The following is a 19,619-nucleotide window of genomic DNA, read 5'->3' on the forward strand; positions in this document are numbered from 1 at the left end:
ACGTAATTCAGTGTGCAGCAACTTGTGCACGGAAGGATACCAATTTCAGTTAATCATTAGCTCGAAAGTTCGTTAATGAGCTTTTAATTAGAAATTATGAACGTGGGAAGGAAGCTGCGAATTCTGGGGAATTTCGCGGAGGAAAGCTGAAAAAATAGAATCGAATGAAGAAGAATAGTTCTGGAAGAAAATTTCTGTTAAACATGAAATTTTAGAACGTTATTCAAGGACTTATAGAAGATTTAGACAGTTTCGATGTTGAAGCGATTTCTTACTCATCACTTTTTTCATGTGAGGGAAAAGTAAGGGTACATAAAGGGTGTCCTAAAATTAGCGCAATATTCGAACGAAATACAGGGTGTTAAAAAAAGAAAACAAGATTTACCTCACCGATTCTGAAAATAGCATTTAATGTTTTGGGAACCCAAATATGGCTCCGGAATTTCCTAAATTTTGATTTTTGTGGATAGAAGCGCCGGACCGCAGGCGACCGCACTCGCACTGATAACTAAATTAAGCCTTATCTGGCAACTCGGTAGATTTGTAAAAACTTTTTTTCCAACCAAGCTACTCAAACTCGCTTAAATTGGAGCATTCAGAACCGTGGAATTTAACCGGTCTAAACTAAAGGCATCATCCGACTAAAGGCAGAGAATTCGCATTGATACTGTTCCGGTATCTCATCATCCTCGACGCATGCGGAAAGTCGAATCTTAAGGGTAGATGCCCTGTGATGACCTATCTGATAGGTCGGGTGCATGTAATTGCAGAATGCAGAATGTACTCGGACATTAGGGATCTGTATGGTATGTGTATTAGCTGGACTGTTGGACGTTTAGATGCTGGCGTGATCTCCACTAGTCAAAATGCCGACCAGTTAGGGTAGTTTGCAAGTGAATTTGTTAGCCAGCGAAGGCATTTAGGGTTAGCTTCAAGTGTGAATGGTGTGCGTATGGGGTCCAACTCCTGGTTTCCAGTTCAGAGCAGTATGGAAGCTAAACTGGTAGTAGTTTCGTCAAGGAATTCTGACCGGAGACTTATCTCTGGCACCACGAGGAGTACGGGCCCTTGAAGTTCGCTCCAACCTGCTCATGCGAACTGGCACCTCGGGGAGTATGGTGGTGGTTGTGGTTAAAACCTGAGTGAGCGAGAAGAACCGACACCTTGTCAGATGAATGTGGAGTTGCATTGCAATCGGGTGCCAGATCTAAAGTACGGCAGAGGTTTTTGATGGGTCTCGAACCCTTTCAAGGTGGTTAGCGTGCTCATTCCACACTGCCAATTGGTACTGAAAATGCCTGGCTCTTGTCCACCATCCACATTACCCCACAATAACTTTGTGGTATGCGCTGTGTTGCTTGTCTTCAAAGACTTGAGTTGTTCCTCTAGTCTACATTGCTTCAAAAAAACCCCTTGGAGGAGCTGAATGGCCTGAGGTAGCTTGGAGGAATTGTATCTCCAGCTGCTCCCGTGTGGGCCAGCTCGTCGACCTTTTTATTTCATTCTATCTATATATGACTCGCTCGGCTATAATCGCGTTTTACACCAATAAAGGAGAAGATTTGTATATGACTGGGTTGTTAAGACTTGCTGGAATAATCCATGTAGTATATGGCGCTAGCTTTAATTGTCGCTTGACTATTCAATAGAATGTTTCTGGTCTTACTGGTTACAGCAAAAGCTGATTAGGGGCCTTCTTTTATGTCCATAATTTCAGCCTTAAAGAATAAATTGTAGTCATTTAGTTTGAAGTGACTTTCTGCGTGTGGACTATAAACTTTTTCTATTTCACTCTTTGGTCATTATATTATATTTTAATTATATTTAATTATTCCATTTTGAGTACAAAAATTATATGTATATCGAGTATTTTTGAGACTGCAATCAATAATTGAGAGTTTTCATTATTTATCAGGCTTTTGAGGATGATTACTCACTAGTTACTTAATATTCTTGGTTAAAAATTATTTTTAATCTGTTAATTTGGCTTAATATACTATAAGAATTTGAAGTATACATTTGGGCGCAGTTCTATAAATATCTATATGCTATGAGCGCTCTCCGAAGACTTTTGTAAATATATATTTTATTTTATTACAAATAAGTAGTCACTCTTGCTGATATGAGATCAGTGGTTTAACGAATGAATTTACTTGATATTTTTGTATTTTTGAAAGCAAATTGCGCCTAAAAGCGAACATTAACGCATATGTGATTTAAATTTTATTTTCTTTCTTCAAATTTGTGTTTATAACACCGTCACTTTGTTGTAATTTCATAAATAGCTGTTTTATCTTACTACACGCATATTTAACATAAACATTTTTTTCGTTTCTCTTTTCCTCCACATTTCTTGCGTGATTTCTTAACAACAGTTGCACCTGCAGTCCTTGGACATGGTTTACCACTCGCTGCCCCCGCCTTGGCACCACTCGCTGTTAAGTAAGTATATGAGCCGCAAACAAAGCCTCTCTTCCACTGAGGAGACCGGCAAATAAACTTAAATAGTTGCAAATTATATTACATAATGCTTACTAAGCAGTGTTTACCACCGAAACCACGCCACGCTGTGAGCTATAAATTCAAAATTTATTAGCAACACAATTTTATCTTTCGCTCTTCTTCATATAATATAAAAAAATCTCTCTCATTTGCCACGCAGGACCCTCGCCGCACCCGCTTTAGTGCATACCGCCGTCGCTGGGCATGGCGTGCATTACGGTTACTAGGCAGACACAGTTAAGCGAACCGGAGCGTTGGGAGCGACGGAGAGTAGGAGTGAGTGAGAGAGCAGCCGTAATGAGTGGAGACGGAAGCGCTGAACGCGAAGCGACAGCACGCCAACGTCGTGACACTAAATAACAAAACAAAAATAAAAATAAAAAATTAAAATAAAAACTAAAATAAAAATAAAAATAAAAATAAAACACGAAGCAAAGCAGCAAATAAGAAAAGAAGAAAACAAAATATTACACAAATATGCAGGATAACAGCAGGAAATTACAACAAGAACACAAACACAATAAAGCATTGCTCAACTACAGCCACGTGCAACAACGACCCCTGCAACAACAACAACAACAACAACAGCAACAAACACCACAACAATGAATAACAATTAAAACAGCACAAAACAACAATAAAACACGCATAAATGGCGAACAAGCAAAAACAACAAAAGTGACGAAAAAAATGTCAGTGGCAGCGGAAGCGCTGGTAACAACAAGTGGGGGTGAGGTGAGTTGCAAAAAAAATGAGGCGAGAAAGCGCATGCATAATTTGTAAATAACTTTCGTTATATTTTGCGTGTAAAAATGTGGCAACAACGGCGCAAAAGTTGACTGCAACAACAAGAACAGAAAATAATGTTGCAACAAACAACAACATGCACCTACAACACAACCGCAAGCAGTGCACACATTCGCGTTGTCAATATAGGCGCAGCACAGCAATTTACGCCACAACGCCTAAAAGTATGCAACACAATTTACAACGCGAGCGGAAAATTACAAAAGCCGACCGCATACCGCCGTTACACAGAAACAAATGCATGCATGTGTGCGCGCTGCATTCACTGGCTGTCGCATACCGCTGCCGCCTCCCCCTCGCTTCGCCTGGTATTTCGATTTTCACTGTTCGATTGCCTTCCGCCGTGATTTGCATTTATTTTGTGGGCGCAGTTTTTTCGCACGAAATTCCCGGCAACAATGTCATTTTGTGCCACAACGCCTCACTGTTCGCCAATGCACTCGTGCATATCAATATTCGTGTGTGTGTGTTGCGCCAAAGCCTCCGAACATCACGCCAATTCGCCAATCCATTCATTGTTATTCTCTCCATTTATGTTTATACTCGATTTGTGTAAGTTGTTTTTATCGCGGTTAAATTTTTTATTTTCATTTGTCAATTTTATGTTTGTCAAATAATAATAATAATACATAAATACATAATTCACTTTCTCTACACAATGCGCATTTCACCTTTGTTTGCGATTTCTTTTTGTATATTATTTCCCTATATTGTACGAATTTTCATGAAATGCTTAAATAAAGGAATGTTAATACTGTGGAATAAGTCAAGATTTATTGGATTTCACTGTTCAAGGTTTTCGGCTCGGAATTTTAGCACGGAAAGGTGGGTAGAGAGGATCTTTTATTCATTGTTTATGGAAAATGAGGTTAAGGGAGTTCAAAAAAACATTGCAAAGTTTATCTACTGAGATGTAGCAGGCATATCGTATGGTCATATTTGACTCGGACTGACAAATTACAAAATTACATTTTCACGAATTTCATAGAAAGTTTTAGTATCGTCTTCCGTATGGGCTTCCGAATCACTACAAGTACACCAGCGCCTAATTTAACCTTCCATACCTGTGTTACAAGCCTTGGCTGAATTGATCTTCTATACCTTCAGCGCCATTTAGTTTTTTCGGCGGCAGCTTATTTTCACAGCGCCATTCGCTAAATTGTTTCGACGCCATATTAATATTAAATCCAATCATTGTTCCGACCAATAATGATACGTATGAGGCATGTAGGAACCTCAGCTACGCAAGAGACTAAAATCAAACAATTTTATGGCAAAACTCGTTGCCTTAGGGCATTTCCAATGGGATTCTAGGTAAAGCCTTCCTCCATAAACAAGTCGCTTAAAACTAATAAATCTACCTATACTTAAATTTAAAACCACGATTTGGAATTCTGTATTTGGAGCAGAAAAGAAATGTGTCAATTAAAATGTCCCCGGTCTACCATAGTGGAAAACATTTTTTTGACTAAAATTCGTCTCTAACTTTTCGATACTATTTTTGAGGTGCGATTTGTCCTGTGCTTCGAAATGGGCCTCAGTATCAGCGACTAACTTTTCATTCCAAGAAAATTTCTTCAAAGTGAGCATTCTTTTGCGATCTGAGAACAGAAGTGGGCCAGATCTGGAGAATATGCTGGATGCGAAAGCAATTCGGACCCGAATTCATGGATTTCTGTCATCGTTTTCACAGACTTGTGGCACTGTGCATTGCTTTAGTGAAACACACTTTTCCGTTTCTTCAAATGCGGCCGTTTTTCGGCGAGTTCGTTCCTCAAAAGGTCCATGTATGCTATGTACGAGTAATAGTGGCGGTTGATGGTTCTTCCTTTTTCAATGTTAGGTTAGGTTACGTTAGATGTCCATAGAAAAGAAGAACTCCTGTGTTCAAACTATAAATTAGCAAAAGTTGCACAGGCGTTTAATTTCTTATACACGCCAGCTCGGTGGCATGCCCGAAGGTATGCGCACACAAATGTTTAAATCGTGACCACCCAAACAACTTCTACAGATGGCGTCTGGTAGGATTGCCAGCCTTACTGCGTAAACGCCAATTGGCAATGGTTCGTTAAAAGCCCCATAATACACAGGGACAGGCTAGCCTTACTGAGGGCAGAGAGATCACTGGATCTCTTGTCACAGATCTTGGGTCAAAAGGCTTTTACGACCGATTGTGTCCCAGCGCTGTCCAATCTTTCGCGAAGCCTTGCTATTTTGTAGTAGAACACAAGAGGATACGGGAGCACCGTTCCGCGTTCAACCGATAGCGGTTCTAGGGTGTCATTCCTTTCTAGCTCATCAGATTTACAGTTTCCTGCGATTCCGAAGTGGCCCGGCACCCAAACCAGTCTTATCACAAAGACATTCGATTATATTGATAGCGAGGTTGGTTAGGCATTCCTTGACCAACCCTGAACGCACTGTTAATGAGTTAAGGGTAAGTTTCGCCACTTTGCTATCTCCGAAGGAGGCTGCACTCCGGCGCAGTAAATCTACTGCTACCTTAATGCCTGAAACCTCGGCTTGGAAGACACTGCAATAGTCAGAAAGTTTGAAACTTGATAGAGAGCTCGTGACAGTGGACCCCTCCGCCAATCTTCCCCCAAACTTTGACCCATCGGTGAAGAAGCTGACTGCCCTTCGCCTCCAACGGCTTCTTCCCAACCACAACTCCCTCGCCGGTATGTGGGTAGAGAAGGAGCCGCCAGAATCCAAGTTTGGCGATTTCATGATCCAAGTGATCCGGTATGAAGTCAGAATGAAAGAGGATTTCCGAGTGTTCAGATACGTGTTCCTTTTCAAGTAGCCAATCAAAATTTTTCTGTGGGCGTCTCATAACCTTGCCAACCGACTGTCGCGATTTTCCACGCCTTGGAGCAGGTTAATCGTGTGCAGTCGACTCGAATGACTGTCGATTGGGTTTCGGAGTGAAGTGATGGAGCCATGTTTCCTCCATTGGCACATACCGTCGTAAAACTTGGGTTTATTACGCTTTAACATTTCTAAGCACTGCTGCGAATCATCAAGTTGTAGTTGTAGAACACAGCGCTCAAAAATCTACAAAGTAGACCTCGGTGACAGCGATAATCTCCTCATTCGACACAAATTTCTGTTCGGCTTTTTTCAAGTTCGGAAAGAAAACCACGATTCGGCTTAAATTTTGGCAGCGACCGTCTACGAGAATATAATAGACGATAGTAAAATTCTTTTGCGAAAGCGGCGCATCGGCCAGGTTTATTGAAGCAACGTTTTGTAGGAAGAAGTTAGTATCTCTATATGCAATATCTTGAAGTTGAACTTAAAGTTACCTGAGCTTAACATTTAGTATACAAAAGATTTTGTAGAGACAAATTGCTTGCAGTTCGCGCTTTCTTAGTCAACTATTGAGTTTACTATCTATCTTAACGTAGCTTCCCGTGGCTTCATCGATATGCATCTAAATTATTGCAAATATTTAATCTTAAATTCTATTGTCTATAGAGATCAATGCTCAAAGCAAATATTACACCACAGGAGGTTTCTCCAAACGTTATTGCGATTTACAGCCTTACTGTTGAATTTCTTTTGTTTTATTGAATATTCCTCTCAAATTGTCTGTATATGTTTTTATTGCTACACATTTTCTATCTCTTGCATAAGTGTTGATTCAGTTTCTTTGTGAGCAGCAAGCTGGGGGATTTTGTTTACAAGCAATGTTTGCTACATTTTTTATACCCTGAGCGGGGTATATTAAGTTTGACAAGCAGTTTTTAATACCAAGAAGGAAGATTCGGAGGCTCTATACTATAAAGTATTTAAATATATAAATTATCTGCGTGACGAGCTGAGTCGATTTAGCTGTGACTGTGCTTCTGTCCGCCCGTCTGTATACATATTATATACATATATATATACTAGAACCTTAATTTTTGAATCTGAAATTTTGCAGACGTCCATTTCTCCACAAGAAGCTGCTCACTTCTCGGAATTGCCGATATTGGAGCACTTTAGCATATGCATAGCTACCATACAAACAGACCGATCGGAACAAAGTGCTTGTATGGAAAACTTTTTTATTTGACCAGATATCTTCCCAAAATTTGGCATGAACTATTTTCCAAGGCAACGAAATAACCTTCGAAGAAATTGTTCAGATCGGACAACTATAGCATATAGCTGCCATACAAACTGAATGATCAAAATCAAGTTTTTGTATGGAAACCTTTTTATTTTGACGAGATATTATGACGACATTTGACACAGATTATTGTCTAAGACAACAGTATAATATCTGAAGAAATGTTTGAGATCAGACCACTATAGCATATAGCTGCCATACAAACTGACCGATCGGAATAAAGTGCTTGTATGGAAAACTTTTTTATTTGAAGAGACATCTTCCCAAAATTTGGCATGGATTATTCTCCAAGGCAACGGAATAACCTACGAAGAAATTGTTCAGATCGGCCAACTATAACATATAGCTACCATATAAACTGACCAACCAAAAATTAAGATAAAGATACTTTTATACCTTTTAATGCTTTAATAAATGCACCTATGAAGGGTATTATAACGTCGGTGTGACCAAAGTTAACGTTGTTTCGTTTTTGTTGTACAAATATTACATATACATACATACATCCATACATTGGTTTGTGTGTTAACCGAAACATGTAAATATGCCAGTTCAAACACAATCAGTATAATCCAATTGTCCAGCGTTGACAGATAAATGCATATATAAATGTATATAGGTATCTTACGACTTTTGAAAATGCCTGTACAACAACATTTTCCTGTTTTTGTATTTCGTAGAATTCCAGCAGCAAATATTCTTGCATTTATATGGATATCATCTTAGATTGTTAGCATAGATGTAGATGAATATATACATATATACATGTATTTATATGTCTATAGATATGTAAATAACTGTATGTATATATGTACAATTCGTATGCTATATGTGTAGGAATGTTTGCATGTATTGGCATCCCGTTGTCTACACGTGCCTTTGGAACTTTTACATTTTCGCAATTTTCAGTTGAACTCTGAAAAGCTCATGACTTTACAAGCAGCTTTGCTGGTGCGGCCTTTAATTCTATTAACAATTTTCTATTTGATTGCTATATACCATTATATATATATATGTGTGCATCTTCATTGTCTTATTTGTTTGTTTAAGTACACATGACTCGTGCTTATGGGCTTGAAGGCAGCAAATATATTTCTGATTGGCAAATAAGTGTTTGTTCAAGGCCTTTCAAATATCTTAATATGCCAATAAACTTCTATATATTTCTTGGAACTTGTTTATTGACTTGTAGTTTGCAATATTATTAGCTTCCAATTGATATTATGGCATTTTATTTACTTTGTGTGTGGCTTAGTGTAATGCTTGACTATGAGCACTCAACTCTTGACAATAGTGGAAGTCAAGAGTTGAGTGGAAATACTTAATGGGAAAAGCTTTGAAAAAATGCCTTATTTCATTTTAATTGCGACTAAATATTTTTGTGGAGCATTCAATTTTCAACAAAATATATGAAACTTGCTTTTTTTTGTCGTAGCCGGACTACTTTCAACTATTATTTCAAATAGCTGGTATACAAACTGATCAAGCAAACTCAAGACCTTGTTAGAAAAACTTTTTTATTTGATGAGATATCTTCACGAAATTTGACACGAAGTATTCTCTAAAGAAGCGCTACAATCTGCGTACAAATTATTTGTATCGGACCTATAAAGCATATAGCTGCCATACAAATTGACCGATCCAACTCACAACTTTACATAAAAAACTTTTTTGTTTGACATGATATCTTCACGACATTTGGTATGAATTATTCTACAAAGCAACGAAATAGTCTCCGAAGAAATTGTACAGATCGGATAACTATAGCATATAGCTGCCATACAAACTGGCCGATCCAAAACAAATTCCTGTACGGAAAACTGTTTTATTTGAAAATATATCTCCATGAAATTTGGCACCTAATATTTTCCAAGGCAATACTATAATCTCCGAAGAAATCGCTCAGATCGAACAACTATAGCATATAGCTGCCATACAAACTGACCGATCAAAATCAAGTTTTTGTACGGAAAACTTTCTTTTAACGAGATACCTTCACAAAATTTGGCACATATTATTGCCTGAGACAACAGTATAATAACTGAAGAAATTTTTGAGATCTGGCCACTATAGCAGATAGCTGCCATACAAACTAAAAGATGAAAATAATGATAAAGTACTTTTTATACGCTTTTGTACTGTAAGAAATGCAGCTGTGTAGGGTATTATAGCTTTGGTGCAGCCGAAGTTAACGTTTTTTCTTATTTTTCTTGAAATTTTGGCTGCAGCTGAATTTTGCAAATTTTTAACCGGTATGTAACTGGTATGTAACTGGTATAAAACTGGTATGTAACTGGTATATTTCAGTTAATTTCGCTAAATAAAAGTAATAATAACTTCCATAAAAGAAAAACTAGTCGACTGACTGACTAGTTGTGCCTGAGTTTGAAACTAGTAAGAAAGTTACTTCAAAGTAGTTTCTAACTAGTTCCCAGCACGGCAGGCAGAAGCCGCTTCTCTTCACAACAAAGCACTACAGCATAAACTATTTATTTCGTGTTATTTATTTGTTATGCAGCAAACGAACGCCTTGCCGACACATTGCTGCATATAAATCGAATATTTTGCACTTCAATTCCGGCACTGCACGCTAAGGTAAGAAAGCGAATTTATCAGGTGTGCTGCTCGTGAGGAACTTGTCGTATCCTTTACGCTGCCAATCAGCTGCCAAGTACACGCCAGTTATCCACCGGCACTTTAATATGCTTTTGTGTCCGATATGAGTAGTTTACAAGTAATTCTATAAATATTTTCCCCACACACAATTATACAACAACAGTGCTACAACAAATTTGCAATCACATAGCTTTCGGTGTAGTACAAGCAAGTTCGCCTTAAGACCTTTAAAGTGCATTGTGTGAGTTATTGCAGTCATTGTGTTTATTTTTAGTGCAAGACATTGTGAGCGGTTTAATCAAGATGCCTGCGCTTCATCAGTTCACACATACCGACATACTATCTCAGCTGCATAACAGTTATTTGTGAGCACACGCACATTTTATTTCAATTTCTATACATGCGCTCCCCTAGAGGTGTGTGTGTGTGGCTATTAATCCAGCCGACATTATGAAGCTATGCACTAATGGTACTAAGCATGATAGATGACAACGCTTTTGATTATGTTGGTGCCGTAACCGATGCCAGCAATGATGCAGGCAATTCCACGTCAACCAAGCCGTTCACCATTTATATTGCCAATGCGATACCCGCTGCACCAACGCACTCCACGCTCCACACCAGAAATCCACCTACACACGCGCACATTTCTGCACCGTTTTCCTATTTCAACTTATTACTGTCAGCTCATCGTTATTAGTTCTCGGTTGTCAGCAAGCAAACAGCTGCTTTGGCGCTCCTCTTCGGTTTTGCTTTACTTCCTGTTCGTATTTGTTCATAGAGATTTTACAAGTTGTGATATGAAGGCATGGCAGGTGTCTTGTAAAATGGCTTTGAGAAAAATTTTGAGAATTACTGAAGTACATAATTTTCTTATTAACTCTGCTTGTATCGTGAGGGAGTTTGGGGAGCTGAAGGGATACGCTCTAAAAAGAACAGTAGAAAGAAGAGTTTCTGATATTTTTAATAGCAATACATTGTGATACGGAGTCGTCTTGTCTTCAACCTCGTTCGGTATCGAACAGCACGGAGAGGTCCTTTCCGATCTTGACTGAGCCTTTGGTATTGGTCAACGTCAGTTTACATAGCCGTATTATTTTTGCGGGTATACCGATTTCAGAGATAGTGGCATGAAGGCAGCCCCTTTTCGTGCTGTCAAACGCAGCTTTGAAATCGACGAAGAGGTTGTGTGTGACGATCTTCTTTTCACGAGCCTTTTCCAAGATTTGGCGCATGGTGAATATCTGGTCAGTTGTTGATTTTCCAGGCCTAAAGCCACACTGATAAGGTCCAATCTGTTTGTTGACAGTGTGCTTTAATCTTTCACACTGTACGCTCGATAGAACCAAAGTAAACAGGACTTAAAAAAAACAGAACAAATGGTTTTTTTGGCAAAATCAATTTATTTTATTCAAAATAGGCTCCTACTGCTTCAATACAGCTTTTTGCACGGTCCAAAAGCATGTCGATGGAGTGTTTTAGCTCGTTGTCCGGTATGGCCGCCTGTATGCCGGCCTTTTGAATGGCCTCTACATCTGCATAATGCTTTCCTTTCATAGCCAAATGCATTTTTCCGAAAAGGAAGAAGTCACATGGTGCCATATTAGGTGAATACGGGGAGTGGTTAATGGTTAAAATGCGATTTTTGGTCAAATAATCGTCCTTCGAATGTTGGATTCTGAGCAATTTTTGGTCGTCAGTCAATTTGTGAGGAACAAACCCTTCACACACCTTTTATAAGCCCAAATGTTCATTCAAAATGCGATAAATCGTTGTTTTGGAGATGTTCAGTTCCATTTCCATGAATTTCAATGATGATTTCGACTGATTTTTAATGAATTCACGCACAGTTTTGATGGAATTTTGGGTGATCACGGATTTTGATTGGCCCACATGTTGATCGTCATTTAAGTCCTCACGACCACTTTGAAAACATTGAAACTACTCGTGCACACGGGAAAGGCAATCATCAATTGAAACGTTTCGGTAAAAGTTTTACCAATTTTAAAATAAAATTTAATGTTGGCTGTTTGTTCGAAGCTCATTTTTGCACCGATAACACAAACATACTGACACTTAAAACGCAATAACTTCACTTCCAATCAATGAAATGTCATGAAATTCTCACTGGACAATCGATAAAGATAGCAGATTCTAACGACCGCCAACAGGAGCGCTAGATTCAAAAAGTCCTGTTTACACATCTTGTATTTTCACCCGTTATATGGTGATCCAAGTCGATGTACTTTTCTCAGTAGCCTTTTTTCAACATAATCCGTCTACTGAGCGTACTATTCGCAACACCTTTACCCATCGTCAGTTTCAGCGTTCATTATTAGATAGTATTCGACCGAATAGACCACGTTCAGCACACAGTGAAGAAAATATAGCAGCCGAAGCTGAGAGTGTATACGAAGAACGTGAATCGAAACGATTTGCCCATTTCGCAGCAAAGCGGACTAATACGTCTTCAAAAATGATTCCGGTGAGAACATAACTGTCAATGGCGGCCGTTATCGCGCCATGACAACCGTCTATTTGTTGCCTGAAATTGAAGCTCGTGATCTCGGCGACATTTGGTTTTACAAAAACGGCGCCAATTCTCTTCGCATCAATGAATGGATTTATTAAGAGAACACTTCGGTGAGCAGATATTTAGATATGGTGTTTTCGGCTTGTCAATTGGTTACCAAACTCGTTTGATATTACACCGTTTGACTTTTTCTTGTGGGGATATATGAAGTCTAAAGTTTAAACTCTTGTTTATAACGTAATATGAGCAACTACACCTGACACCTTAGGGGAACTTGTGATAAATAGCTGAATAATGAGAATATTTATCTGTAATATAAAGGATTATAAAACAAATTTACAGTTCAATTCTCACTATCTCATCCTTAAATGATTTACAATTTAAATTTATTTGGTAAGTTGGGTTAGCGGATCCAATTAAACTAAATTCTCCTTTACATATGGAAATTTTTCTCAATTCAGACAATACCTTAACTGAGTCAATTAGTTAATAATTATTGAATTATAATAAGACAGACTAAATCAACAAACGCATTTTAAATTAAATATTTCATTGGATAAGAATGAAGCAAGCTAAGTTTTGATAACCTTTCCCTGATGTGAAACGTATTGAATCGACCGGAACAAATGCTAGTCAAAAAGGGCAAAGTCTGAGCTGGTAAGGTCATGTATTGTCATGTCATTTCTTTGTGTCTACTCGCAAATATCGCTCGCTTCAATTTGATGAGTCATTGTCGGTAGATTTTCCCACTAATGGTTTTATCCGGTTTTATAAGCTTATAATGAAGAAGTATTCCCCATAAGACATTTTTATCAGGCGCAAAGTTCGACATATTTGAGCGAAAAAAAAAATTGTTTTTCACGATTCAAATGAATGATATACATATGTATACTGAAAAAAACGCATAAGGACTAAGTTGCTGTCCACCAACAATTGTTCGGAATATTTGAACATTGGAATAACAATCCAATTTTATCATCTCTTGGCAAACCGTACGAATAAAGTTAGGCTTATAACTATATACAGACATATAGAGCGTCTACCAATAATTTTCTCCCGTAATTTTGACAGCTCGTGTCGGCCATGTCTGCTTACTTGGTTAGGGTGTAGAAATACAAACTGAGCCGTGGTGCCCATTTGGCCAACATTTTTTTCAAATCATTAATGGCATAAATTTTCTGTATAAAAAAAAATAATCCATTTCGACCAAATTTGATTTTTTTGTTTAATTTAACCAACACGTCGTTCTTTTTGGTAGACCCTGTATAAATTTTTAAAGAAAAGTTTCGCAAAGAAAACTACTTCTGGTTCATTTACTCACCGAAAATTATATATGAAGGGGTTTCCAATAGGGATGATATGATTTCTAAGATTCATTTCGGCCATTTTTAATATATTTGCTAATCTGCATTTTTTTGGGCAATTGGGGCTGTCTCAAACCACAACCTGCGGGATATTGAGAAAGGATTTGGGCTTGCATCCATATAAAAATATTCGTACTCAAGTACTGAAGCCATTGGATCGCCGTCGCCGTCGTGAATTTGCTGATTCTGCTTTGGAACAACTTGAAAACGATAGCGATTTTTTTAATAAAATCAACTTCTCTGATGAGGCTCACTTTCATCAGAGTGGTGCGGTAAAGAAATAAAACTGTCGATTCCGGTGCGAAGAATATCTTCAAATTATTCATAAACAACCATTACATTCGCCTAAATTGAAAGTTTGGTGTGATCTTTGATCTAGTGAAAACATCGGTGCGTACTTCTTTTGAAGAAAATGTCGATCTGGAGAACATCTGGTTGCAATAAGTCGGGGCTGCGACCGGCACAACACTTGCAGCAACCGAATTATTGCGAGAAAAGTTTGAAGATTCGATTATTTCAATAAATTTGTGGCATTAAATGACCTCTAAATATTAAAATTAAATAAAAAGCATTTGAACTTGCTAAAAATTAGTGTGTTTTTTTGTAAGAAATCATTTCACTCTTATTGGAAAACCCTGTTTTTGTTTGACTTATATATTCCTTTATGTAGGTTTGTAATATCTTTAAATGTTCACTTGAAAACTAAAGGTGTTCTTTAAACTGGTCGTTGCTTCACTGTTTAGTTTAATCAAAATCAGTTTAAGCTCTTCTCAGTTTGCGGTTTTGCGACGCTTTCCTTTTATGGCTAAATGCATTTTAATTGCAGATTCGCGTCAATTACATCATGCCCTTTTATAGTCTACATAAAAGCGCGCAAAAGCATGTCCATATTTTTTTATAAGAATGACGATTAGTGAAAACCTGTTTCGATTCACAACACGCAGCTTAAATTTAAGATCTTTTTGGTCACACGACAACAAGGAAGTATTTTTGGAGACAAAAAGATCGCAGAACTGAAAACTTTGCGATCTCGCAGATGTAAACACGTGTAAAGTTGCGGTTCTAGATGCATACATACAGCTGTTGTGCATTAAAATGAGATCAGTAAGTTTAAGGGCTATATTACTACATTAGCTGCAGAGTCTTTGGTCTGACAGATAGATATAATCGTACCAATAAGAAAATCAGGAAAATCGCAAGAAACAGTAACACCAGAAAACATCCCGATACTGCTTCCAGATTTTTGAAAGTCAATCTGAATTATGTGTATTTTTTATTAATTATTATTTAATTTTATTAATTTTCAAGGATCCATAAGCTAATTGAAACAAGATCACAAGTTTTAGTCCCTCTCTTAAAATATTCCCAGAGAAAGTACCCTCGGATTCTATATTTTTGCATTGCGTAAATGATCTTAGTGCTCAGTCCATTCCGTTAGTGGACGCCTTCACAAATTTTTTAAAAGCTCTTGAGGCATATAAAATTAATATAATTTGATCGAAAATAAGTTTATATCGATGATTATATAAGAAAAACCCGTCATATTAATACTTTTTTGCCTTAGTTACGGTGTTAACCACATTTCTATGCCCTTAACTTTATCTCTTATGTAAGTAGAGATACGCATGTTACTCACAAACTGATAAGTGTTCTTGCTTACAACGAAAAGCAATGACATTGACGTTGTTCGACATGTTGACAAACAGGAACACACCCACCAAATATGTGTGTAAACAAACATAAATACGAGGCTGGATCGATTAGTTAGAGAGTTAAAGTGTAGTTCACTTTAGTTTTTTCAAGAATAGAGCTATCGGCATGAAGGTATGCGCTCCCAAGTACTTAAGCCTTGACTTCACAAATGCGGGACAATCAAGATGGAACTGGTGAGTTGTTTCCACCTCATCTTTTTCACACAGCTTTTGCAAATGGCGTCTGATATGATTCCTAGACTTAATAAGTGGCCACCAATAGGGCAATGGCCCGTTAAAAGCCCAAAAACTAGGAAGGGGCTGGCCTTACTGAGAGTAAAGAGATCACTAGATTTGTTGCGATCAATCTTGGGCCAAAAGACTGTTACGACAGTACATATACCAATAGTGGCGCAGTGCTGGCCAAGCTTCCGCGAAGCCCAGATATTTAGTAATAGAACACACGAGGATAGGGGAGCACCGCCCAATCGGTTTTAGGGCGCCTTTTCTTTTTAGCTCATTACCTGTACAGTTTCCTGCACCCATATCAGATTTATTACAAAGGCACTCGATGCTATTAATAGCGAGGTTAGGCACTCTTTGGCCAAACCTGATCGCACTGTTAATGAGTTCCATCTGCGTGAAAGGTCACTTCTCTGAAGACTGCCCTCAGGAGCAGTAACTCTACTGGCTACACCTCGGCTTGGAAAACTCTGCAATAGTCAGGAAGTCCGAAGCTGGAGTTAATAGGGAGCTCCTGACAGTAAATCCCTCCACCAACTTTCCCTCCAAGCTTTGACCCATCCGTAAAGAAGCTCACTGCCCCTCTCCTCCAACGGCTTCTTCCTCGCCGGTAAAAGAGAGTGTGTGATTGTAACAGAGACCGTCAATATTCAACATTTTCTCACAGCAATCAGCAAGAAAGTTGTCAGAGTGAAAAAATTCAAAACTCACTTCCTTAACATACCGCCCTCGTATAAAGGGTCCTAAAGACTATTTACTTGCAAATTGTTACATATGCACCTTATAGCCCAATATATATGTACATATATGACATATGATCACTAAATGCTGAGGGCAGCTGCCCAATCACCTCTCATATGCGCAAAAAGTTGAAATCAGTTGAGAAACTTCAGTCGAGGCGCTGCCACAGGCGCACGCATTTCCTTGATTGCTACTGTAAAGCCGCACACAGAGTTCAAAGGTTTCACCAATTATTTTCGAAAAGTCAATAAGGAGCGATGGCCAATGCGGTGGCTTGCATCTGCAATATCATACATCCGTGTCGCAATGAAATTTCCGGCACTTTCGTGCTGCTCCAATGGCTTGTGACGGGCATCGCAGCGATTGTTAAGGTGGTGCGCCCCGTCTGGGCACTGTGTATGTAAGCGCATTTACAGTTATAGGCGTTTTATTAATTAATTCAATTCTGACAGTTGGCGTACGCACGCACATACCGTTACGCGATGAGGACTACAATACCACGTGGATGTACATGGCGAATGGCGATGGCGATGCGGAGTTGGCCTATCTACTCGAACCGCCGCCAGAGGTCGAGCGCAATATGCCGATGTTCATACAATTCGAATACTATACCGGGTAAGCGCGCAATTTTGTGTTTAAAATCGAAAATTATTCCCTCCACCACACACCCATAGCAACCCAACGCCCTTCATCAGCAATTTCTCCATCGAACACTACGACGAAGCTACGCCGCAACAGCGTCATGAAATCGATGAGTGGGACGAGCTGTTGGCCGAGTTCAAACCTGAGTTGGATACAAAGATGTTGGTGCACGGTTGGAAGTCGAGCACACAGAGCCGTTCGATACAGTCGATACGCGAGGCCTACACGAAACGCGGTAAGCTCAATGTGTTCGCCATAAATTGGCGCGATCAGGCGGATAGCATTTATTATTTGAAGCCGGCGCGTTATGCCATACATGTGGGACGCGCTGTGTCGCGTCTGATTGATTCGCTGGTGGAGGAGCGCCAAGCCGATCCGCAGCGCATACATTTGATTGGGCACAGCTTGGGCGCGCACATTATGGGCTATGCCGGTTCGTATGCCAGACATCGCGTGGGACGTATTACGGGTAAGTTTCGAAAAAAGTAGTTTTCGTTGGTTCTTTTTTATAAAAATATGTTAATATTGCAGGACTTGATCCGGCACGCCCCGCTTTTGAGAACTGTATTGGGCCTGAGAATCATTTGGATGCCACCGATGCGGAGTTTGTTGATGTAATTCATAGCTGTGCTGGTGTTTTGGGTTTCCAAAAACCGATTGGTTCTGTTGACTTCTATCCGAATGGCGGACGTGCACCACAGCCGGGTTGCAGCGAGCTGGCAAAAATTTTTAGTAAGTGCCGTGAAGGATATTTGAATATTAGGAAGTAGTCTTGAAAATGTATTCGAGTTTTAATTCGTTTGTCGAGCTAACTTCCAGGAACGTTAAAAATTAGAAATTAGGCGGACTGTCCGAATGAGCAAGGTTCTAGGTTCTAGCTAGGTGCAATCTTGGTTCCAAGCAATATCAATATTATCTTATTCCATCCACCAAAGTCTTCCTTTTTGCAGGCAATGAAAAATCTTCGACCGTATTCTTATCGTGAAAATTTTTTCTTGAAATCTAAAAACTTCTCTCTTTAGATTTCTAGCACATATCAAAAGGTATTCATGGGAAAACAGGGAAATTGGTAGTATGTTAGACTTCAGTGTACTTCAAAGTAGTCTTACCGTCCATGCGCGATCACCTCTATGTCCGGTGTAATCAGAGGTTCTGAGAGCCTATTAGATACGTCAACGAAACTTCTCACCAGCAATTTCTAAAATTTCAACCGATTTTATAAGAGACCCCTACAGACAAGAGATTAATTTTAGGTTAGCGTGTCCTTGGCTCCAAAAAATATATCGTGATTTTGAGCGAAGGTTTAGTTTTACGCCGAAATATCTGAAAGACTCTACTTTAGGAGATTATTATACATTATTTGTCTTAAATATCTGATAATATATGGTTCCTAGCAGGGGTTTGGGAAAGGTGTGGTTCTGTTCTAAAAATATTAGATTTAATATTAAAATCACACTAACGTTTGTTTTGTTCTCCATTTTTCTTTCCAGCTGGCTGCAGCCACGGTCGGTCTCATGAATACTTCGCCGAATCTATCAATAGTGAAAAGGGGTTCCATGCAAGTGCCTGTAATTCCTACGAGGATGTGAAAGCCAAAAATTGCACTGGTGAGCGTATACTTATGGGAGATCCAGTGCCGTTGCATGCAAAAGGCGTATACTTTTTGAAAACAGCTGACAAGCCTAACTTTGCCCTAGGAATAAAGGGTTGTGGAGCTTCTTGATAATGTGAAACACGATATTATAAATAATTATGAAACAAAATTGTATTGAAGATAAATAATTCTTATGCATTGAAGAAAAGGAAATTGGGGTTTTTTATTGACCTAGTTTTGTGGAGCTTAGAAAAATTAGATCAGGTGAATAATATTATAAAACCAGCCTCAACGTAACTGAATAAGTCAAAAAGAAATATTTTCTTGGAACACAACTCGGCGGTTATAAGTTGTTTTTTGTTTTTGAAGACTACTTTTCTCTCAGTACAAACACGTTGTCATACTATATCCACAGATTTGTTCCGTTAAGAAAGGTTATCACTCTTGTTATCTCGAACAAGAAAACCGATTTTTTTTCTTGAACATTATTTTTCCTCAAAAGATCTTCATCAATGATATGTGGAATAATATGGAGACGTATGCTTCAAAGAAGTTGAGAATATTATTGAAAGGATGCTCTGTCATTGTGTATCTTCTAGACTTTTGACTGATGGTTCTCAAGTTAAAGTTTATTTCAGAAAGTTTGACGAAGCAATAACATAAATTGGTCAAAAACCAAAAACTAAGCTGCGAAAAAACTCTGTAAACCTTAGAAATATAGTTTTATGGTACTGCAAAACGACGAATTTTGTGGCAAACTATAGTCTGT

General features: G+C 38.7%; 2 protein-coding genes across 2 annotated transcripts in view; both read left to right on the forward strand.

The window, feature by feature from the left end:
• The window catches only part of LOC126758086 (cuticle protein 16.5), a 31,127-nt gene extending 27,094 nt beyond the window's left edge, over nucleotides 1-4,033 (forward strand). Inside the window, exons 4-5 of the mRNA XM_050472114.1 lie at nucleotides 2,376-2,442; nucleotides 2,663-4,033. Coding sequence (XP_050328071.1) covers nucleotides 2,376-2,442; nucleotides 2,663-2,729 — 134 coding nt within the window. The 3' untranslated portion in view covers nucleotides 2,730-4,033. The remainder of the gene's footprint in view (nucleotides 1-2,375; nucleotides 2,443-2,662) is intronic.
• A 12,750-nt stretch (nucleotides 4,034-16,783) lies between these two features.
• Nucleotides 16,784-19,008, forward strand: LOC126758074 (pancreatic triacylglycerol lipase-like). Its single transcript, XM_050472098.1, has 5 exons — nucleotides 16,784-17,010; nucleotides 17,067-17,229; nucleotides 17,289-17,725; nucleotides 17,788-17,988; nucleotides 18,747-19,008. The coding sequence occupies exons 1-5, from the start codon at nucleotides 16,872-16,874 to the stop codon at nucleotides 18,977-18,979; spliced, it is 1,173 nt and encodes a 390-aa protein (XP_050328055.1). The 5' UTR covers nucleotides 16,784-16,871; the 3' UTR covers nucleotides 18,980-19,008.
• The last annotated feature ends 611 nt before the right edge of the window (nucleotides 19,009-19,619 follow it).

The sequence above is a fragment of the Bactrocera neohumeralis genome, chromosome 5, assembly GCF_024586455.1.
Source record: "Bactrocera neohumeralis isolate Rockhampton chromosome 5, APGP_CSIRO_Bneo_wtdbg2-racon-allhic-juicebox.fasta_v2, whole genome shotgun sequence".
Lineage (NCBI taxonomy): Eukaryota > Metazoa > Arthropoda > Insecta > Diptera > Tephritidae > Bactrocera > Bactrocera neohumeralis.